This window comes from Taudactylus pleione, unplaced genomic scaffold (genome assembly GCF_031769625.1).
Source record: "Taudactylus pleione unplaced genomic scaffold, aTauple2 ptg000306l, whole genome shotgun sequence".
Classification (NCBI taxonomy): domain Eukaryota; kingdom Metazoa; phylum Chordata; class Amphibia; order Anura; family Myobatrachidae; genus Taudactylus; species Taudactylus pleione.
In genome coordinates this window covers 3,438,816-3,463,076 of record NW_028284707.1, presented here as the reverse complement: position 1 = coordinate 3,463,076, position 24,261 = coordinate 3,438,816, and the positions used below count along the sequence as shown (strand labels likewise).

The 24,261-nt window shown below is 45.6% G+C and overlaps 1 protein-coding gene across 6 annotated transcripts in view; it reads right to left on the bottom strand.

Moving 5' to 3' along the window:
• Nucleotides 1–24,261, bottom strand: part of DYNC1I1 (dynein cytoplasmic 1 intermediate chain 1) — a 503,273-nt gene that overhangs the window by 169,594 nt on the left and 309,418 nt on the right. For all 6 annotated transcript variants that reach the window (XM_088442236.1, XM_088442240.1, XM_088442238.1 and 3 more), the window contains 3 exons: nucleotides 6,273–6,419; nucleotides 1,975–2,088; nucleotides 404–537 (listed from right to left, as the gene is read on the bottom strand). In XM_088442236.1, coding sequence (XP_088298362.1) covers nucleotides 404–537; nucleotides 1,975–2,088; nucleotides 6,273–6,419 — 395 coding nt within the window. The remainder of the gene's footprint in view (nucleotides 1–403; nucleotides 538–1,974; nucleotides 2,089–6,272; nucleotides 6,420–24,261) is intronic.

Here is a 24,261-nt window from a genome sequence, read left to right as displayed (position 1 = left end):
GAGATTACGGCTCTGTTTGAGCCGAAATCTCTCTGGGGCTTGCGGCCACGAGACCCTACAACAAGGGTCTCGTCGCAAGCCCGATGGTCGCGATGGTCTTGACCATCGCGACCATCATCATGGCCGCTCGCAATAGCTGTGGGTGGTCACCCACAGCTATGCGAGCGGCCAAGAGGCCGATCCCAAAAAAAAAAAAGCCCGGCCCTGATTCAGAGCGAGCGCTCTGTCAGAGCGACCGGGTCTGAATCAGGCCCATAGATCCTTCTGGCGCTATACTATATACTGTCTCCCTCAGATGTACATAAGTGATATATACACTCTACTATATATATAAATAAACTGTATATATATGTATGTGTATATATATATATCTATATATATATCTATATATATATAACTGTACCTTCCGTGGCGACAAGCTGTGTAAACTGTCCCCTCTTCACTTCCTACTACAAAATTGTTCACGTCTCCTGTTGGAAAAGCCATCCCAGTAACCGCTACGGGTTTGGATTTATTGTAGACTAGTTCCATACTTTCCTATAATGAAATACAAAAAACAATAATGGTGTTAATCAGGTGCAGTATCTTATTTGTAATTGTATTACACATACTAAGTGTTGTATAAATAAGAATAAAACAGTTTTTTGGATAATAGAAAAACAGAAATGAATTGGACAGATGAAGCCAGTGGCAAAACTAAAGAGCACTATGCAACGCCCCCCAGAGGCGCAAGAGTGTGTTACTTTTAATGTATCAATTGCGCCAGTGCAGGTGTACATCTAGTATTAGAAAACAATTATACATATCATCAGGGAATTAAAATAAATTACTTTAATTGAAGTCAAGAAACCCTATTATTTAATACATAAGAAGGACAGCACAAACTGCCATTAACCTGATCAGTATGCAGATTTGGAAGCTAAGAACTTATATTAATGCTAAGAACAATACTAGTGTGACTTGGAAATGTCATTGCCTATTTGATATTTATTTATTAACAGTTATTTATATAGTGCATACAGCATTTTACAGAGAAAATGTAATCATTTACATTAGTCCCTGCCCTTCTGGAGCTTATAATCTATCACATGGAACTGAACCGGTACCCACCACTGGCACACACTATAATAGACCTAGCGTGTCAGTCTGTGTGTGGCAGACAATTTAGATTGTGAACTCCTATGGGGCACAGACTAATAATTACTTATATGATGGGATCCGGTCAATATGCCGGCACATGAAATGCCGGCGGCTAGAATACCGGCGCCGGAATCCCGACTCCTGTCAGAATCCCAGCGCAAGCATCTCAACAGCCGGCATCCCGAAGGTAAGTAGCGGGGTTAGGGGGAGGGTTAAGGTAAGGGTTAGTCACTAGGGGGAGGGTTAGGCACTGGGAGGGAGGGTTAGGTTTACGGTGCGGGGAGAGGGAGGTTAGGTTTAAGCACTAGGGGGGGGTTAGATTTAGGCACCAGGGAGAGAAAGTTAGAGGTAGGGGGAAGGAGAAGGGTTAGGATACCTACAGACAGGTGTCGGTATCCTAACCCTACCGGGATGCCGGAATTAGAATTTTGACCACCAGGATCCCAAGCGCTGGCATCCCGTACCCAACTCCTTACCCCTTATGACTATGTCAGGATCAACAGGATTGGCACAATGCACATAATCGATGATCACGATGAAGGGCAGGGGTATCTTTCTGTGAAGACTGCGTTGATACAACTGGTGTCCTGAATGTAGAGGAGGCGAGTGCTCAGTCAGGGAGCTATATTACCGGCCTCCACAGTGTTACTGTCAGTGATGACTTTAATAATGTTATATGTATTTCTGTAATGACTATCTTGAAGAGCAGTAAATAAATAGTTTTTCTCTTAGGAGAAAGTTGAACTTTCCTACTTGCAGACATTCATTCAGCCTCTTGCAGTCTGTTCCATTAGTGCATTAGGCAGAGTGGTTCTCCTGGAAACGGGCACCCACCTGTGGTGCTGAGAGCATATCCAAATTCCAGGAGCATAATTTCCCATCCGTTGAAACTGTAATAAGGTTGTGAGCATTCTGTGTTCCAACTACATTCACACAGTAGATTGGATGCTGAAAGCAGACAAACAAAACACTTTGGTTGCCAATATCGTTGTGATCGGACTGTGGGCCTGATTCACTACGGAACGCAATTCTGCTTATACGCACGCACCACAGTTGCTAATATCATCGGTGCTATTTAAATGTGTGCATTCACATTGCGAACGCAACCAGACATAAGGACGCCTATTTCCCCTTACATCCGTATACTAGAGCAATATTGCGAAACAGTCGGTAACATCGGACCCATAAGCACGCTTGCACAAGCCCTGACCTTACTCAGAAATTGCTACCAGTCACGCACGCTATCAGTGCTATGGCTGCTTATGGCCACGCAGTGGATAATTCATGCACGCCCCTGCAACGGTGTTGAAACGCACTGGCACACCTGCGTTCGCCCAACCACACCCCCATCACTACCCACAAACGGCACTTCCTGTCAATCACTCTGCTCTGGGTCTGTGTAGCCTATGCAAACACAGTTCCCATCAAAATTGCTAGATCACGTGCGCGCACTGCGATACATACGCAGAACACAACAATCGACCGATTGCGTGTGTCTTTGCAACTGTGATCCGTGATGAATCAGCCCCTGTGTATGGTTTCATTAATATTCCCTTGTGTGCCCTCCCAGTACATCCCTAACTGGGCTTTCTCCATCCATTTGTGTCTTCATCTTCATATTTTATGTGGCTACACTATTTTACAGGGTGAGCCACTTTAAACTGACTAACTTCAAGTATGGCATAATGTAGGGTGTCATTAATACGGTAAAGAAAGAAAACCAGCTAACTACTGTTTTACTTACTTACTTTTTTTCACAATATTAAATGTTTGGTCTCACAAAGTATGTCAGAAGTGGTCCCAGGTCTCCCTGTGAATGTTTACATGTTGAAGTACCCAGTACGCGAAACGGTAAAGTCAACTGTTTCTATCACACTTTGAATATTCTCCTTCAGTTTGGCCAAAGTGGGGGGGGTGTGTGCCATAAACTACCCCCTTGAAATAGCCCCACAAAGAAAAATCACATGTAGATAAATCTCCTTGGTGAAAGCATTATGAACAGGAGCCAACAAATTGAAAGATGACAAGATGCTCCATTCCTGTTGGAAGAAGCAGTTCTGCCCCTCGTGCTGTGCATAGAATTAGTCGAGTTTGTGGTGGTGTAGTGGTTTCTCATAGAGCTGATGAGAGTTTTTTGTGCACCAATACCGAGTATTTTGCGAATGTACATGGCCAAGCAAAAAAAACCAAGCTTCACTACTCATGAAGTAAAGCAACGGGTCTAATTCACCATCAATGATCTTGTTGAGAAACCAGTGACAGTAATTCACGCGTTTCACCATGTCTGTCTCTTTCAGCTCTTGTACACATTTCACGATATGGTTTCAAATTCAGAGAATGAAGTATGCGACGGCTATGATGTGTATTTTATACCGCTTTGTTGTGATCTCTTTCATACAGATTTTTGGGGATTTACAACAAATCTTCGTTGAATATCAGCCAATGTCTCTGGAGCCCTAACAGGTGGTAGTCTATGCATTAATGATACATCCTTTGTAAATGCCATTTTGTGACCAAAGAGTGCTGCTCTTTTCTGGAAGGCTAGACCTCAGAAACATATCAGTAAACATTGCACGTGTTTCCAAAATGGATAGAGGGTCTCATTCAGACCTGCTCGCAAGCACTTGAGCGCTCGCAAGCGGGTCGATGTTGGGCTCTGCTCATGCGCAGCAGCCGCACTGCGTGTGTGCAAGCCCCGGAGCGAGAGAGAAATTCTCTCACTTCGGGGCTCACTACAAAAGAAGAGGCTGTCGATGGTGATCAACAGCTCGCACCGTTTTGTAGGCGGGGCAGAAGGGTGGCTACACAAACGGAGGCGTTACCGACGGAACGCCTGCCGTTTGGGGGCGACCCCACTGACATCACTCGTGATGTCAGTGGTGAGCTTACGGCTCTAATAGAGCCGAAAGCTCACTGGGGCTTGCGGCAAAGGAGACCCTACCACAAGGGTCTCATCGCAAGCCCCAATGGTCGCGATGGTCTTGACCATCGCGACCATCAACCTGGCCGCTCGCTAAAGCTGTGGGTGGTCACCCACAGCCTAGCGAGCGGCCAGGAGGCTGGCTCAGAAAATAGATGCGGTCGCCCTCATTCAGAGCGAGCACTCTCATTTTGCGAACGCCTGTGAATGAGGTCCCGAGTGCGCACATAAGATTTCACTAATGCAATCCTTTCTGGAAGAGACATGGCTTTCTGGAGAATGGACTTTATTTCAGCACAAACCGTTCTTGATGTGCGAACAACTGGCCTTGAAGTCTGGTAACACAAGAGACTTGCACTTTATCTATGTATACAAAAAGTTTTTGAATTGTGAGCTTCTGACCATGAAGACGCACAACGAGAGAATGCACTAGCCTCTAACAGGCTTGAGGTGGGCTGGTTTAAAATGGCTCGCCCTGTATTATTAACACATATATTTGAAAGTAACAAACAGTCACCACCAGTGGCGTAACATGGGGGGCGGTGTTGAGCGGGGCACGTGCCCTGGGTGACGTCGAGCCCGGCGGCGCGGGGGCACCGCCAGTTGCCGGCCACAGTGCAGGGCACGTGCGGCCCGCAGCGCTCCAGACTGAAACAAACACACCCAAACCCAATAAGAGTCAGACAGACTCTTAGTCCCTGCTGCACCCAGTGCCGGAGCTGGGCAGGAGCCCACTCATGAGCTCCGTCTTCCGTCTCCTGCACTGAGTGAAGGGAGAGACATCATGTGGATATAAGGGGCACTACTAAGGGGCACTACTGAGGGACACTGTATAATTGGCACTGCATAGGGGGCACTATATAAGTGGCACTATGGGGGGCACTATCAGGGGCGTTATATATTGGGCATTACTATCCAGGGGCACTACTGGGAGCACTATTTCAGGGGCACTACTGGGGGGACTGCATAAGGAGCACTGTATATTGGGCACTATATAAGGGTCACTGTATAAGGGTCACTACAGGGGACACAGCATAAGGGGCATTATATATTGGGCTCTACTGGGGTCACTGCATAAGGGGCACTGTATAATATGCACAACAACAAGGAGCATTGCATAAGGGCCACTACTATTGGGATCATTGCATAAGGGGCACTACTACAGGGGCACTGCTACAGGGGGCATTGAATAAGGGGCACTGCTACTGGGGACACTGCATAAGGGGCAATACTACTAGGGGCATCGCATAATAAGCACTACAACAGGGGGCACTGCATAAGGGGCACTACAACAGGGACACTGCATAATGGGATTTACTACTGGGGGCATTAAGGTGCATATGGAATGGTAAGGAATGTTCCCAGAGTGACTAGAAACGGTGGTGTGTCATGTTGACACGCCCCCATTTTTCAGTGGCCACGTCCTGTGTGTCATTAGGCCACGCCCACTTTCATCGGCGCACGCACATCTGGAGGGGGGGGATGGTTCCATTTTTCATCTTGCCCTGAGCTCCAAATACCCTAGTTACGCCACTGGTCACCACACCTGGAGTTTGGGAATAACCCTTTCAGTGTGGGGCTATTTTTTATAAAGGGAGAGCGCATTTTTTTATTTTGGCTGGTCCCATCCCCTTAGGGAAAAAAAGCCTAGGGTTGGATGGCACTGTGGGTGGTGACCCCATGCTGCAGGTAACCCTGGTACAGATGCACCAGCACTGGCAGACACAGCATAGTGTTGGTAATGGCATTTTCAGTGTTCCAGAGTTTGCCTAGATTGGTAGCACTATACATAAACATAAATAAAATGTATTAAATTATGTTTTTCCTCTGCCAGTGCAAGGTCTGTGCTGAGGGTTAGCACTAGTGCGGATCTTGCACCAGGGAAGTAACTGCAACATACAGTACATACGTCTAGGTATTTGTGCATGCTTCCACCGCTACATGATATGTGCGCAACACACCTTTTCTGTACCTGGGAAACCCTTGCCTGCCCCTTCCCTCCCCTGCCTGACTCTACATATGAAGCAGGCCTTACCAAAATTCACTATACATGTGCAATAATTGAAAGATTATTTTGAGCTTAAATGTTGGACATATGTCTAGATCTATATCAGCTCTCCAATACTCCTACTATATCAAATCTGCTATAATTAGAATATTTTGAGAGTGAGATTAGCACACGCAGGGTGTAAATTTCATACCATGACCTTACAGTGTGCGCTGCTGCAGAAAGTGGAGTCCTCTGAACTGGAGTCCGTCTGTGACTGCGATTATCCCAGAGGACGATCTGACCAGAGTACGTCCCTCCAATCACCAGATTTGGATGAAACCGAGCAAAACAGACAGACATCACCGAAGACTGCAAAACATAAAAATATCAGCTAATACATCCAGGTTCCTGGTTATAAAATATTTTCTCCCATAAATAAACACCAACCATTTCAGTTGAAGTTCCTACTCTTTATATCCAATGTTAGCAGAGCTTCTGGAACTAACATGTAAATCTTTTTACCTAGAAAAAGGTAAATTATTTTTGTTATATAAATATACACATTTGAATATACTGGAAAATATACATCCCTTAAAGTATTGGGTCTTCCTGTCTGTTCCTTTCCAACAATGTGGGGGTTCGGTGTTGTACGATCTCTTCCTCAAAGATAGTTTGACATATTGGTTTTCCTCACACTGTCCTCTATGTCTTGACAAAGGCTCTCGTATGAGCCGAAACGCGCGTCGACCAATAGGAAGTGTGATTTCTTTTGATTCCCCTTTAATGAGGTATGTCTGACTAACCTTTGGACTATCAAACTTTGCCAAAGTATTTAATTTTTGACATTGCCCTCAAGGGGGATCATTTTTACATTTTAATGCATTTTTATAGTTTATTTTTTGTCATTTGTTTTTAAGTGGATATTTTCTGTGTTTTGTAATTTGCATATTTTTGGAGCTGTGTTGACATCTACTTTTTTTGGAATAAATACTCTTTTTAATTGGTACTTATTAATTTCATCATTCGGAGAGTGGATTATATAGACGAATAAGAACTGTAATACATTTGTGAAAGCACGAGGAAAAGAAACCGTTATAGGCATATAACCACCATTCCAGACTGTGAGTTTAGGTACGCTCTCTGTAGCTCCCCATTAAAGAAACCTTTATACATGTTGTTTTCACCTCCCTGATGTGAGTCATGGTACGCAGTACAATCCTTCTGATTTCATTTCTTTGAATTTTCCTTGTGATGGTATACCATAAAGAAACCTTTTGAGGACTATACACCGGGTCTTCTTTGTGAGTGGGGTACGCTGGTGTGTCACGAGGGTTCTGGGGAGATTGATTTCTCTTTCTAAATTGTGACTAAATATATTTGCTTAGCATTTATACATGAATATATCTCTCCACATGTCAAACTAACATTGTTGGAAAGGAAACAGACAGAAAGACCCAATACTTTAAGGGATGTATATTTTCCAGTATATTCAAATGTGTATATTTTAGCGCCCAGGTGTAGTTCCTTTTCCCATTTTTGCATATTATTGAGTTTTTTATTTTGGATGTGGTGATATCCAACGGTTTTTGGAACTCCCATTTTTGGCTGCTGTGCGCAGATCAGGTGGAAACAATTTATATCTTTATTTGTATTGCAATATAGGAGACTGCCACCAGGTGGAGCCATTATGTGCCAAAACTGAGACAAGCCAGCGACAGGACAGTGTGTTTGTGGTTGCACATGCACAGTTGAGCCCAGGAGATGCTGAGGTGGTCTGCTGGGAGAGACAAGAAACTGGGCAAAGAGTCATCACTGAAGTGGTATGAAGCCATGGAATACCCGCTGATGGTGTGCTGAGTAACCACTGCAGAAGCACCAGCTGAGACTGAGAGCCAGATACTCTGTCAGCACTGGGAGCCAAAGCTGAGATCTGTGGTGGATTGAGCGAGTAAAAGAGCTGTAAAAGGGAGACATCCCTACTGAGCTGCAGCACTACTGAGAATTGTTTAGGAGCTATTAAGAACTGTTTGAGAGCTACTGAGAATTGTTACTAAACTATTGCAAGAGTGCATGACAAATACTGAGAATTATCAACAGAGATACTGAGATCTGCTATATTTCAAGTACTGTGTAATCCTGACTTGTGCAAGAGACTGAGTTTTAATAAACAGCATGGCATTCATCTTGCTTGAGCTACTAGAGAAACAGTGCCTAAGTTTGTCAGTGCAAAGAGCGGCATTTTGTGTGAATACTGAGCTGAGTTAAAGAGCACTTTGGGACTGAATTATTGCTACTATGCTGTAATGAAGATAATTGGGATATATTTCAGTGGAACTGTGTTTGTTGTGCCTCATCATTGGAAAGCCAAAGCTATAGCTCTCTGGAATCAGTAAAGAACAGCATTAGATGCTAAGCTTATTGCTATTACCAATTGTGGATTACAAATACAAATATAGGTCAGTGATCATCCAGCTACTGAGTACTCTAATGACAGAACTGTGTGCCCACTTTAGAGTAAAATACTGAACAGTTTTGAGGTTTTTGCTAAATCTGCATGGTAATAATCTGTGCTGCTATTACTCTATATTCATGTTTTGCAAAGGTTGATTTGTAAAGTATAGTATATTGAGACAGCTGAAAAATTGCCTTCTTCCTAGTTATAGCCAAAGAAGTGTTGCAGCAGCAAAGAAAAAGAAGCCTGTTTAACTATTGGAGAGAGTTATAGCCATTGCCTATTCCCAACTGTATTACTAACTACTGAGTTGAAACTGCTATATTCCTTTTTGTGCTGTAATCTCCTGTCATATGTATGGTGATCATTATTTTCCTACAGTGACCAGCCCTAGATCTACGTCCTCCTACTCCCCTTTAATAAATCTACTTGATTATTCTGTTTATCAAGGCCATCACCTTATGTCATGTTACTGTGTGTATGGGACTAGCTTCTTTGCTACAGCTCAAGGTGGATAAAGTTAATGAAGTAATTGCCAAATGAGAAGGAAGATCCACTGGAGCTGTAAGGTACCATCTACACCTAATTTACCTGTGTACACTACAGCACCTGGGGTACCACCGTTAATTATCTTAAAATATTGGCAAAGGAGTTTGAGCATGAGGTCAAATGGGAAGACGTAAGCCCGCTCCTTCCTGCTTTTGGGCATAGAGGCGACACTACTGAATCAGGGCTATATACAAATTGGATGCAAAAACATTCACACCATGAACCTCATTCAGAGGCACTCGCAAAATGTGAGCGCTCGCTCTGGATGAGGGCGGCCGCATCTATTTTCCGGGCCGGCCTCCTGGCCGCTCGCTAGGCTGTGGGTGACCACCCACAGCTTTAGCGAGCGGCCAGGTTGATGGTTGCGATGGTCAAGACCATCGCGACCATCGGGGCTTGCGACGAGACCCTTGTGGTAGGGTCTGGTCTGCTGCAAGCCCCAGTGATCACCATCGACAGCCGGCCTTTTTTTAGTAACCCCCGGAGCAAGAGAATTTCTCTCTTGCCCCGAGGCTTGCGCACGCAAATGTGCAGCCGTTGGGCGTGTGCAGGGCCTCTACATTGACCCGCTTGCGAGCGCATTGGCGCTTGTGAGCGGGTCTGAATGAGACCCCATGTGCCCCAAGGGTTGCAAATCCACGAATCCTGGAAAAATATCACAAGGGGTGGTGTAGCGATTACACAATTTGTGGTGCTCTTCCCCCTCCCTCCTACCTGTCTCCTACTCTCCTTGGTCCTTCAGGTCCCGGGCTTCCCAAAGTATGCGCACAGCTCTGCACAGCCTGCAATTCTGTCTGCACGCTATCGCCACTGCCTCACTAAACTTAGCATAAGTTACAGACAACCGCAAGTGGAGAAGGAACTGAGATGCGTACGGTTTGGAATCGCCCGTAGATGCATTAAACTTGGCTACTGAGCTTGCATGCAACTCTGAATCAACCCCAAAATAAACTGAGGAAACCTCACGCCAACCAACTGGACACTTTGACCTTGATTAAGACCTGCTCGCAGGTCTGAAGGGCGTTTTTTCTTTTTTGTGTCCGGCCTTTTGGCCGCTCGCTAAGCTGTGGGTGACCACCCACAGCTTTTGCAAGCGGCCAGGTGATGGTCGCGGCCATCGGGCTTGCGACGAGACCCTTGTGGTAGGGTCTCTTTCCCGCAAACCCCAGCGAGCTTCCGGCTCTAATAGAGCCGGAAGCTCACTACTGACATCACTCGTGATGTCAGTAGGGCCGCCCACAAACGGCAGGCGTTCCTTCAGGAATGCCTCAGTTTGTCCGGCCACCCCGCCTACAAAAAGGGGAGAGCTGTCGATCAACATCGACAGCCGCCCCGTTTGTAGCGAGCCCCGGAGCGAGTGAATTTCTCACTCGCTCCAGGGCTTGCGCACGCCGCGTGTGCGCAATGCCATACCATCGACCCGCTTGCAAGCGGGTCTGAATCAGGCCCTTTGTATCGTCTAACTTGTTTTTGATTGATCAAATCTAATTGTTGCCCCCACTGCATCTAATGGACCTCAATGCAGCCACTGTAAAGTTCCTGTAATATCAGGAATCATTGATCCTAATGCCCCAACACATCTATCTGCTGGTCACACAAGCAGCACTGCAGTTTGCCGGTCAGAGCAAAACACAAATGGTGTATGTGTGATTTTCCAGCATTCCGTCCTGATCTGCTGTTTATACTGGCAGCCGTGTAACCAACAAAGGGGTCCAGGCGCCAGAATTAAATGTTCTAGCTCCAGTTTTCCGAGTCTTCTGCCTGTATTTTGTACCATTTGAAATGCAATGTGAGCAAGTTGCATCAAAGCGTTCGTCTGAATGAGCCCTTACATTATTGTGCGTTGTTCATATATAACCTAGTGCGTATTGAATGTCCGCAAGGGAGAACAGTTTTCTGATGGTGGGTCTAACACACATATATTTTGGACTTAGGTTACTACAACAGAGAACCTGTGAAATAATAAAAGTGTATTTTAGTTGTAAGAACATTTATTTGATTCTGCAGATATTGCTGAAGCCACTTGTGAATGTAAGCTAAGACATGTTTTCAAAGATCCCCGCAAAGAAATTTCTAATGCGAAATGACCACAGTCTGTGTTACATCAGAACTTTGTGCAGTCAGAACTGGCAACTCTAATAGGACACAATGAAAACGTTTGTAATCTAGTACTGTCATCATGTGGTCTTAATTTAACCATGTCCTTACGGAGTCTCCATAGCCTGCTTCCAGCAGACTTCCAACGTGTTTAATAGAAACAAATCAAATATATTTTCAATAGTTCTCACAAAGTAATATCCTGGATCTCTGTAGCGCATGGATGGGATTTTCCAAGGCAGCTCCTGTAAGGCTAACATTGCACAATACTGTGCATTAGCCTATAGTGCAAAACAGAATAGGTGAATAGATTGTATGAAATTAATCTATTCATATACCTATTATAGTTGATAGACAAGTGTTTACAAATTACTGACTTCCTTATTTATAACATTACAGAGCACTCACTTGCCATAAAGTTTCCCCATATGCCCCTGCCCGGAACTCCCACTTGCCATGAAAAACCCCTGAGGGCCTGAATCAGCAGATGTTCCCGATGTTTGGGAATCTGCGCAGACGCAGGCCCCATCTCTTGCAGACTGGAAGTGATTGACAGTCTCCTGCCATTTGTGGGCGGGGAGGGGGCGGCGACGCACTCCGTTTCCCGAAACGGAGGCGTATCGCCACCATTGCGGGGGAGGGAGAAGCCAGGATCTCCGTCGGCTGACTGAGAATTCCTGGCCTCTTCCTCTAAACTGTGGCAGCCGTCTGCGGGACCCCATGGGTCACTGCAGCCGGCCGATGTTACGCAGATTATCCGATGCTATGTTGGACAACGCAGCTCGGATATGTAATGACGCAGGATGTGTGATGGCTCCTGCTGCATTACCATATCTGCAAGGGTCGCAATTGCAAAGCTGCCTGCATGCATACATCATATATCTATAGCCTGGGTGCATACATCATATATCTATAGCCTGCGTGCATACATCATATATCTAAAGCCTGAATGCATACATCATATATATATAGCCTGCGTGCATACATCATATATGTATAGCCTGCATGCATACATCATATATCTATAGCCTGCGTGCATACATCATATATCTATAGCCTGCATGCAAAAATCATATATCTATAGCCTGCATGCATACATCATATATCTATAGCCAGCGTGCATACATCATATATCTATAGCCTGCGTGCATACATAATATATATATATATATTGCCTGCGTGCATACATCATATAGCTATAGCCTGCGTGCATTACATCATATATCTATAGCCTGCGTGCATACATCATATATATATATATATAGCCTGCGTGCATACATCATATATCTACAGCCTGCGTGCATACATCATATATATATATAGCCTGCGTGCATAGATCATATAGCTATAGCCTGCGTGCATACATCATATATCTATAGCCTGCGTGCATTACATCATATATCTATAGCCTGCGTGCATACATAATATATATATATATATATATATATATTGCCTGCGTGCATACATCATATAGCTATAGCCTGCGTGCATTACATCATATATCTATAGCCTGCGTGCATACATCATATATATATATATATATAGCCTGCGTGCATACATCATATATCTACAGCCTGCGTGCATACATCATATATATATATTGCCTGCGTACATAGATCATATAGCTATAGCCTGCGTGCATACATAATATATATATATATATATATATATATATATATATTGCCTGCGTGCATACATCATATATCTATAGCCTGCATGCATACATCATATATCTATAGCCAGCGTGCATACATCATATATCTATAGCCTGCGTGCATACATAATATATATATATATATATATATTGCCTGCGTGCATACATCATATAGCTATAGCCTGCGTGCATTACATCATATATCTATAGCCTGCGTGCATACACCATATATATATATATATATATAGCCTGCGTGCATACATCATATATCTACAGCCTGCGTGCATACATCATATATATATATAGCCTGCGTGCATAGATCATATAGCTATAGCCTGCGTGCATACAGCCTGCGTGCATACATCATATATCTATAGCCTGCGTGCATAGTTACATCATATATCTTTAGCCTGCGTGCATACATCATATATCTATAGCCTGCATGCAGCTTTGCAATTACGATCCTTGCAGAATGAGGCCCTGAGTGTCTTTTTGTCCCCAACAGCACTAGAATACACATGTTCTCCAAAACTCAGCCACATGCTGCTCAGACCTCTCTATATGCCAGACCATAGACTATAACCATACTTATCTACTCTACTGGAACGTTAGAGTCTCTTGAATTTTCTGGGGAGTCCCCGTGTCCCGAAAGAGTGGGTGGTCTTCACGCATTCTGTCCACTTCCTAGTGAAGTGGGCAGGATGAGGAGAGTAATACCCAGAATTGTGGCTCCATGGGGAAGGAGCGGGACCAATATGACGCAAATCTATAATAATCACATCATTGTCAGGGGTAGGGATAGAGTTGCTGTGATGCAGGAGCGGCTCAAGGCATGTTGGACCACTGCGGTCGAACAGGGGCGCCATCCCATAGAAGGCGCACTTGTTCCAACATCCTGATTTCAGCAGGACAACACTGTCCCGCTGCTCCACCCGTGGGCCAAAGTGTCCCGCGGGTGGTCTGGTCGGGAGGTTGGGCACCCCCACCGCCGCAGCTGGAGTCGCCGGACCCCGGAGTAGCTGAATGGATGCTGCCCGCATGCGCGCGGCATCCATTCAGTGCAGGGAGAGGGCTGGGGAAAGCCCAGCTAGTGACGGAGTGCTGGGCTCGCCCCCAGCCTGACGTCACACGAGAGGCGTGCCATGTGGGCACGCCCCCAAATAACATAATTTAGAGGTGTGGCCTATGGTAATTAGGGGGCAGCAACTACCCATGCTGCACAGGGCGCGGCTACCCCTTGAGCCGGACCTGCTGTGATGCGAGAGGTATATTCAACATCAGCAAAGTGGTTGGGCTGCTGTAAAGTTTACGGTTGCTGTAATGCGTGCGTGTGTGTGTAGGGATATTAATGTAATGCTAGGGGTAATTTGGCTGCAAATAATGTATTTATATGTTGATATTTTCATTTTTAAACATCTGGGCCTGGGGCACTTATTGTTCCTGCTTTGCTCTCGTTCACATCAAAAGCCGGCTACGTCACTGAGGCCACATCCCGTCCACAAGAAGGAATTAAGTCAATTACAACATAAAGCTGCTCTCTGAATAATTATTTATCCTGCAGACAACAAAGCATATACACCACATCCTCGGTTGTTGCCCTAGCCGCCCTCTTGACCCTTGTCGCCTACCTGGATCAATGCTTACCCTAGTCTAGTGCAGGTGGTATCTTCTACTCATAGCCTAGTGCACACCCATTACAGTCCATGACAAACATGAAGGAGCAGCACCCAACAGCTTCCTCCATGTCAGCTGGCGGCACTCAGTGTGGGGTGCGGAGGGGAGCCATGGTGACAGTCAATACACTGAATAAGTGGCAGCTATATTTATGTCACTCATTCGAGAGAGATAAAGTGGAGAAGTTGCCCATAGCAACCAGGTAGCTTCTAATATCCCTTTTCCACTAGATTGCCGGGTTGCATCCGGGGTTATGTCCGCGCGCCTGTCGCGGGAGCGACCCGGCTGAGACCTCTGTCAGACAGACGGCCCGACACACCACTAATGCCGAGTCGATGACGCCATCGGCGTCACATGATGAGTCGGCATAGGCGAAACTAAGGGGTGGTCCGGGGGTGCACCAGACCACCCATTAGCCTTTGCCCCCATTTTGCTTTTTTTTTTACTTTAATTAATAGCTGGAAGTCAGGTCAGCGTTAACGCGGCTGCATAAGCCCGCACTTGACTGGTAGGACCTAGAAATACAACAGCTGAGAGACGCACCCTGGGGCAGGGGAATGGGGCTGAGAGACGCACACTGGGGTCGGGGAATGGGGCTGAGAGACGCACACTGGGGCAGGGGAATGGGGCTGAGAGACGCACACTGGGGCCGGGGGAATGGGGCTGAGAGATGCACACTGGGGCCGGGGCAATGGGGCTGAGAGACGCACACTGGGGCCGGGAGGATGGGGCTGAGAGCCACAGGTGGGCCTGGGGGTGGCGAGGTCCAGGGGGTCCTGGTGAGAGACAAGGGGGACTGGAGATAAAGAGACACAGAGAACCTGGAGAACCACAGAGGGGCCTGGGGATGGAGACATTGGGGGGTCTGGAGTAACACAGGGGAGCCTGGAGAGACACAGAGGTTTGATCAGGGAAATTCACATTTTTCCTGCACAAAAGTTTCTGTTACTACAGTATATATTATCTGGTTATGATGATGACAGGGGTTATATTTCTACGTAAACAGACATCTTCCAGATGTGATCTCCTACATGAATAGTGAATACCGGCAGAAAACGCTGCCCAGTGAGGCTCCAATTCCTCAGAGGCTCCCCTATTGCAGAGAAATCACCACATAGGTAAGAAAACTGACTGGGGCCCCAAAAACCCGCTGAGGGGTGTGTGACAGGAGCTGGGTACTGCACTATAGCATTAAATGCAGCACTCGGCTCCTGACAGTGTGAGGGAGCCGGCACTGCATAGTGCTCACCAGTACTTCTTCTACACATCAGACCACTGGGGTTTGGGCTGTGAGGCCATTCACCCTTCTCAAGTGACCACGCCCCATGATCACAAGGCCACGCCCATTTTTTGGCGGGGCGGGGCTATGCCGCGCGCACAACATACCGCCCTAGACCAGGTGACACCATGGGGATGGACGCCACTGGTGTTTTTTTTCCAACATCTGACATGGTGCTAAAACTGGGACCACCCATTACCAGATCTCTAGTTTCACCTATGTGAGTCGGCACTTGGAGATGATCTCATCTTCAAGCTCCGGCTCTTCCTATGCAGAGAACGGGACTTAAGTTACCCGTTCACACTGCATCACAAGCAGGGCTGAACACGTGTTCAACCTTTCTCTACCCGGCTTATTTCAACCCTGCCCTTTCACACAGCACAATAACCCGGGTTGCTGCGCGCTCACGTGCAAAAACCCGGGTTATTGGAGCTACTGTAGTGGAAAAGGGGTATATCTGTAATTTTATAGATTGTGCTAGATAGATGACATCTACAAGCTGATTGAGTGCAACTTCTCCACTTTATCTCTCTCGAAGGTTGGATACATCTCCCCTTCAGCATATTAGACACCCCTACTCCATAGAATGGAAATGCTGGACCTGGCTATACAACTCTGCATGGTGATGTAACTACACGGCCCGTGAGGAAGCCAGTAAGATAACTGAACGCATTTAGGGCTCTATTTATTAACATTATTTTTACTAAAATAAAGTGAAAAAGGGTGTTTTCACACCCTTTTCACATTATTTTAGTTTCACCTGTAGTTATTACAGGGCAATTGGAGTAGAATTAGTAAAATTCTACTCCAACCCCTAAGTATCACTTATTTTTAGTAAGCAGATCGCATTTCCCATAATTGTAATGGGAAATGTGTCCGACCAGAGTTACTAAAAATAAATTGTAAAAAAATACCGGGGGAAGCCCTGTGATAATAACGCCACCTGGAGGTGGCGTTATCCAGGGTCTCCCCCGGTTACCGGGCTCCCACTCTGCTCTAACGGGGAGAGCAGAGGCGGGAGTCGGTCCCTGTAATCAGCTATGTGGTCTAAGCAGACCGCAAGCTGATTGCTGTAAAAAAAATAAGAAAAAAATTGAAGCATTTTTTTTTACTTACCTGAATCCAGGGACCGGTGATCGGGCCTCCGGTGATGGCTCCTCTCCGGTCAGCTGGTCTCCCACAGTGAACTACTGCCCGGTGATCAGGCCCCAGTGCAGTATGGGAGATCACCTGATCGGGAAGCCCGGAGAAGACCACCGGAGGCCAGGAGGATGCAGGTAAGTGTAATGATGGTAGGGGGGGTCGCGGGGGGGGGGGGTCACGGGGGTCTGCGATCGCTGGGGGTGGGGCATTAGCATCAGTGGGGGGTAGCAGCGACGGTGGGTCGGCGCATGTGCGGGCTCTTAGTCGCGGTATTTTTTCTGAAAATACCGCGACTAGAGTGCGGATGGGATCCGCAGGGATAGAGCTTTATCGCAAGCTCTGTCCCTGCAAGGGATTTATAGTAAATCCCTGTGATATTGCCTGAATTCGCAATGCGAATTCACTTGGTAATACCACACTACAATCCGCATTCAATATGCGGATTGTAGTAAATAGAGCCCTTAGTGAGTGTCAGAGGAGGGCATGTGCAAGACAACAAATTAGTCATCTGAGCTGGTCTTTGATTATAAGGCACATTGCATTGCAAAGAACACAAACAGCACAACATATAATAAAACCTAATCTTTTCTTTGCACTGCTGCCCGCTGGTGTTTGACAGGGCAGATAAAACCCCCACGTTTTCCATTAAAATGAAAGAATTCAATGTCCGCAAATGAAAAATATTTTTTTTTTCCGTTTCCCACGAGGCACAAAAATACACCCTAGCAAAAAGCCAAACACCAGCTTCTCTGTTAAACACATTACTGCGCTGCAATATATTTATTTGGCTCCATTAAAGAGTGATTTTCCCTGAACTTAACAGAATGAATAAAGTACAGGTGTTGATATTTACCACCTATCACAGCAGAAAATAGAGTGTGACGCTCTTTAAAAGCTTTTGTACAAGTTCCCTTACCGGGAGGGAGCCCGTGTCAGAATACGTCACCATGTCACGTAGAAGTTTTCCACGTGAAACTCTCATTGTAACAAAAATATTTTCTAAAGCAGCCACAATTTATTTGCAAACTATAATGTAAGATTTCTAATGAGCTATAATACTGAAAAAGAAAAAACTGATTGGAATAATTGAAGACCCCTGAAATGTATTTTGCAAACTAGGTCATGGGCCCGATGCCGAGATGACACTATTAACATCGCTGCTGGGTCTTTGGCCGCATCAGCAATGCTAAAATATACTACTGCCGCAGGAGGCGTCTAGTGTAAGTAGACGGCTTCTGTGATTTGCAGCTAGTATCTCTATTTGCAGAATATTCATGTAAGATGGAAATTACACTGTACAACAAATTAATACTTTTAATTTGTTTCCTTTGTAAAAATAGTCATACATTACTAATTTGAAGTCAAGAAAAACTAAAATGATTTCAGAATATTTTTACTAGCTCTATTTTTTGAGCTACACTACTTACACTATACTGTATGTACATTAGTACTATAGTCATAGTGAAAAGCTATTTTAAAATAATCTGATATTTTCTTGATAGAAAATAAATAACAGTTGTTTTAATTCAATCAATCACAAATAAGAACACAAAATGAAACAAACATACAGCATACGAAACAAACATACAGCATACGAAACAAACATACAGCATACGAAACAAACATACAGCATAGGAAAGTACTATGTCATATAGTGGCCTATTCATGGTGGTGCTTTCTCTTTGCTTGTCGCTTGTACTCCTCTTCTGGGGCATCTCTTGTCACTGTCCAACAGTAGTGATCACCTACCCTGATATCTTTGCTCCATTGCTGAGATGTCTTGGTGGAATCGCTCACTATGCTGTCACTCAGTGCACCACAGTTATCTTGTGTGGGTAATCCCGTGAATCGCATATATATGAATAGGGGAGGGGACAAATAACTGATTAATTTAATTGGGCCATCAGGCCCCGCCCCCTCTGCGCGGAATGCAGATTGCTGGTAAGATTCTCTCCATTCTGCCCACGTCACTAGGAATACCCCTACATCGTCATAAATGGGCTATATCTCGGAACTCAGAGCTAACTGAGAGTTTTAAATGTCATATTCATTCTTTGCATGCTGAAATCAATTAGAAGTAACTATTTTCACATCGGAAACATTTTCATTGTTGTGTAGTGTAATTGATATTACCAGCACCCCATGCGACAAGATAGTAGAGAACCCTTGCAGAGAGACCTTCTTGTTGCCTCTAGATTAAAGTCACCTATACCGCTAAATTAAAGGGGTCAGGGCATATTCAGTCCTCCTATGTTGTAGGTGACCCACCATCGAATAGCTCCTGACTACAGGTAACTGGGGTAGTGCTCCCCTATCCAAAAGCAAATCTTGCTCATTTGGACTGAAAAGATCTCCAGTAAATTTGTTGGAATAATTGTGGCATCTTTTAAAAAAGTAAAATTCCGAAAAAAAAGTAATGTATTATAAATGTAAAAAAAAATTACAACAATTTGGCCATAGAAGCAATTTGCTGATAGAATTTCTGCTAAACTTGAATAGTAATATTAACTATACTGTCAACAGGGGCGTAACTAGACCTAAGGGGGCCCCCTCTGCACTATCCCCCTCCCCTCTTCTTGACTTACCTCTGATAGTCGCATCCTCCTTAAGGGGAGGCAATGGGGAAGCCGACTGCCTAAATACCGGCAGCCGGCTTCCCGACTGTCTTATCCCGGCAAGGGTGAAATGCCGGGCGTCTAGATATAGACGCCTGCATTTCCCCGACGCCGGGAGACCAGCGCCCGGCATCACGATCGTAGTGATGCCGGGCGCCGCGAGCGGACAGCCGCGGGTGGGGAGGGTTAGGTTTAGGGCTCCCGGGGGGGACTTAGGGTTAGGCACTCCCCCGGGAGGGTTAGGCTAGGGGGAGGGAGGGTTAGGCACCCCCGGGGGGGACTTAGGGTTAGGCACCCCCCCGGGGGACTTAGGTTTAGGCAGCGGGGAAGGGGGTGGTAAGGGTTAGGCACTTAGAGGGGGGATTAGGGTTAGGCACTTGGGGGGGAAGTTAGGGTTAGGCACCCCTAAGGAGGGTTAGGGTTAGGGGGGTTAGATTAGTGGATACTTACCTATCCATGAATGGGATTTCCAGCGCTGTCGGGCTTCTGCTGCGTCGCACTCTGCTTCTGTCGGGCTGCCGCTGACGGGAATCGAACCGCCGGCCATGTGGCCGACGGTATTTCATACCAATTCCTCCTTAAGCGTGTGCTGCTTAGGGCTGGCACACCTCCTCTCCTGGTCGGCTCCATCTCTTCTCACTGACTGATGCTGGGAGGAGGCGGCCATGCCTCCTCCCAGTATCAGTCAATGAGGAGAGCCGAATGCGGAGCCAACCGGGAGAGGAGGTGTGTCTGCCGTGCGCAGCACTCTGTTGGAGGATACGGCCATGGCTGGCCTGGCACCTTAGGTGCAGGGGGAGGGCGGGTCCGGGCCCCATAGCAGCCCCACCCCCAGCACCTACGGTAGTTACGCCAGTGAGTGTCAACTATTTGCTAAATTGTCAGGGAGAATAAAACAAACATTCCACAACAGATATATGTTCTAGTACCTGCACTTTATTCTGTGAGTTTTCTAATAAAATATTTTAAGAATGCGGGGTTGAAATTAATTTCAACACTTTCCCTGCACCCATTAGTAAGTCTCCATGCGAAACCAATTAAGGCTGAAACAATCCAGATTCAACCCAATAATTAATTTGTTTAAATAAAGCCCCATTGAGGTGGTTTTTTAGATGGTATGTAATTATTGCATGAGGTCTGCGAAGAGGGGATGATTAATTTAGTGCCTCCAGAATACAAACACAGCTGATCTACCACAGTCAACATTATCTCTTTGCTACCTCAGTTGTTCTTTTGTGTCGTAACTTTTGTTTTGTTTGGAAAAATTTCATTTTTCATTGCAAGTTTAAGTCTGCTAGAAGACGATTAAATAACTTCCAGTTCTTGAAAGCATGCTTAAGCTGTCTCGTTACAGACAGAACTTGGCAAAAAGGATCCTCAACAACGAAATCACCAAAAGTTGTATACGCCTAGAAGTTTTGGAAGGTCACCTACATTTGAATTGGAAGTTGGTTATGATAAAGGCGGAGTAACTTTTTTGTTTTTGTAACTTATCGCTAACTGCCCAGACATCAAGAGGTTAAGCAGTATTTATTTAAGAAGAAAGGAAGCAATGTGGACGTCTCTGGTTTCTGGTCTTCTGAAATGTTGTGGCTTTCTTAGTATGCCCCACAAACCACATGAAAGCTTCAGCGTCAGGCTCAGCCACACGGCTGTTCAAAAGCCAGAAGTTGGATTGTTCCACTTAGAACTTCAAATCAGCGAGCTCTTGATACGTGGCCACAAATTATATTTATTTTATTGGAAAAGTACTGAGCCTTACTTGTGCTTAACGTCTCCCTGCTGTTTCTTTTCGTTTTTTTATTCTGTAACTTATGTACTTTTATTTAAAAAAAAAAGTTAATAAAATTTACAGTATTTATTAATTATTATCAAAATTATCTTAATTGACCACTTGCCTGGCATGGTCGCATCAGATGCGACCACACCAGGCTGGGCTCTCCCTGACATGGTCGCATCTAATGCCTGACGCCCGGCATCCCGATCGAAGGGGGGGGAGGGTTAGGTTTAGGGTTCCCGGGGGGGACTTAGCGTTAGGCACCCCCCCGGGAGGTTTAGGCGGCTGGGAAGGGGGGGGACTTAGGTTTAGGCCGCGGGGAAGGGGGGGTTAGGTTTAGGCACTTAGAGAGGGGACTAGGGTTAGGCACTGGGGGGAAGGTTAGGGTTAGGCACCCCTAAGGGACGGTTAGGGTTAGGGGGTAGAAATAGGTTAGTATATAGTTACCTTTGACAATCGGGATTTGCTCCTCTGCCGGGATGCCACTGTCGGGATACCAACCAGCGGGCATGGGTCTGGCGGTAAATCATACCGATGCCGTGGTCTGCTATAGGTTGTTCTAGCCCTCCTCACTTTGGAGCAAAATCTGACAAAGATTTGTGGCACAGGTACAGGGGCTCTGTAGCAGCGGAGCAGGGCTCACTGCCGTCATGTGCCGGACCCGCAACACCACACAAGGGGGTGGGGCTGCCGGCAGTAAAAAGTGGAGAACTGCCCGGATGCTTCCGGTGGCTCTACACTCTGCAGGGTGTGTTTCTGGAGCATCCACTGGACCCCCCGGGAAGCACTGAAGCAGTACTACTGGCTGCAGAGTACCATTGCAAGCACCCTCTCAGCCAGATCCAGGGACAGTTGGGCAGCAAATGTGCCAACCACAGGACCCTGCGCCCTGGGGCTCTATTCAAAACCCTCTTGAAAATGTGTGATGTGTGGATGTGAATGGGCTATTTGAAACAAAAACCACCAGGTCTGTCTAAAATTGATCGCACTACCCTAAAACTATGAACTAGTTCTGCTGCCACTAAGATTTGGTTGACACTCTGTAGAAGTCTTCAATTACCCAGTCATTTCTATCAGAATATAATCGCAACCTAATTTCATCCACGTTATTGTGTGAACAGCAGTTATCTGTGTCTGGACAAAGTCATCTCTTGCAATTCAAACTAGGTGACAAGAACCAAGTCTCTGAAGGGAACTTCAATATACATTAACAAGAGCTTGATCACACACAAAGGGCATTATTGTGAGTCACACGTAATGTGAACGCCACTCCGGATGCCCGCTGTTAGCGGATTGCAAATGGAATGCTAATGCGACTATTTCTGAGTCAGACGTATCTTTGCGAACGCACTGCCCCATGGCGCCATATGCAAGAGCAGTCATCATTACTATCATCAGCTATTTCACCTACCCCAGTCTAGGTGCCGGAGATCCGTCTGCCACACCATACACCCTGGCACGCCCACAAAACAGTTCTCTGGCATGCATTTGCATTACTGCTGCCCAGTTGCCACCAGGAAAAGTCAATTTAGCGACAGCTTACAACTCTGACTTGGGTGTACATTGGCCAAGGTGAGTATGCAATACTGGATGCATGCGCATTATGCCAAAAAATTGCTAAATGCGCCCTCCACAAGTACTCATATCTTTGGGAGTAATCATGTACTGTATATGTTATTTTCTTAACTACTGATTAAGCAATACATTATTATGACACCTCCATAATTACCTACAAAGAAACTGACAGTTTCAGGACGGTTTTCACAGAGAAATTGCCCATAACAATCTATAAAATGGAAGTTAGAAGCTGATTGGTTAATATGGGCAACGTCTCCATTTCATCTCTCTTGAATATTTGATACATTTTCCCCTTTAACTTTGACATTATGTCCCATCAGTATTGCCATGGTTACTATCCTTATTGTGCTCTACAGTGAAATTGTGCTTCTCCATCTAAGTTAGGTAAGGTTTAGGTGACCCGTGCTCCAAGAACACTTTGGTTTACACTAATAGAACTACACCATTGTCAGGGCCCTAACAGATGGTCCCCCATGCTAACGGTATTCTGTCATAATACCCTCCTTGGTCATTACCACTGAGAAGGCTCCCTCCTTCCCCCTAGGCTCATTTAAGTTGGACCTAACCTCATCTGTTACAGAGAATTTAGACAATTTAAGTTTAGGTACACAAACACCTCTGCCCTCCTTCCCAGTCAGACTGCGAACATAACTCAGGACACGGCGCCTGAAGTACCATCTGAGACATATTCGGCAAGCATCCTATCTAAATCGGTACCAAGCAAAACATTTGTAGGAGTATTATCCAATACCCCACATCTCACAGTCCCCCTCTGAACACCAATCTAAATATGTCTCCTAATTCCAGAGTTACTTTGTCATCCACAGTGGTTATTAGTAGGTTGTCCTTCCTGCTCTCCCAGGTTCAAGCAACACACAGGCCAGCTGAATAAGTTCTCAAGGCAGGTACAGGTGCTGATATTTAATCTTGCAGAAGATCTTTTCTGTTGGCGCACTTTCACGCTGGTAGTCTCTGGTTCAGAAACATCTTTCAACTGCTGGCATGCCCAGTAACAAATACTTATTCTGTATATCAGATAACCGCTTTTCTATTACTTGCACTGTTTCTTTGAATATGATATCTCTAGACTTGACGAGATTTTTGGCTCTTGGATTCCATAATCTGTAACCTTTACTTTCATGGCAAGCAATTATCAAGCCAAGCATGATGCACTTTGATTTTTCATCCAGCTTGCATCTTCTTTCTTTTGTGAACATAGGCAATACTTCCAAAGTTCTGAGATATATTACACTGATAGGGCCAGATTTTATGGGATGCACTAAACTCGCAGTTTTTACACTCTCGCAAATGTAATAGGGTGTGACTATATTAAAACGCGCATATTTGTATCTTATCTATAACTCAAAAAAAAAAACAATCTCACATCCAGATT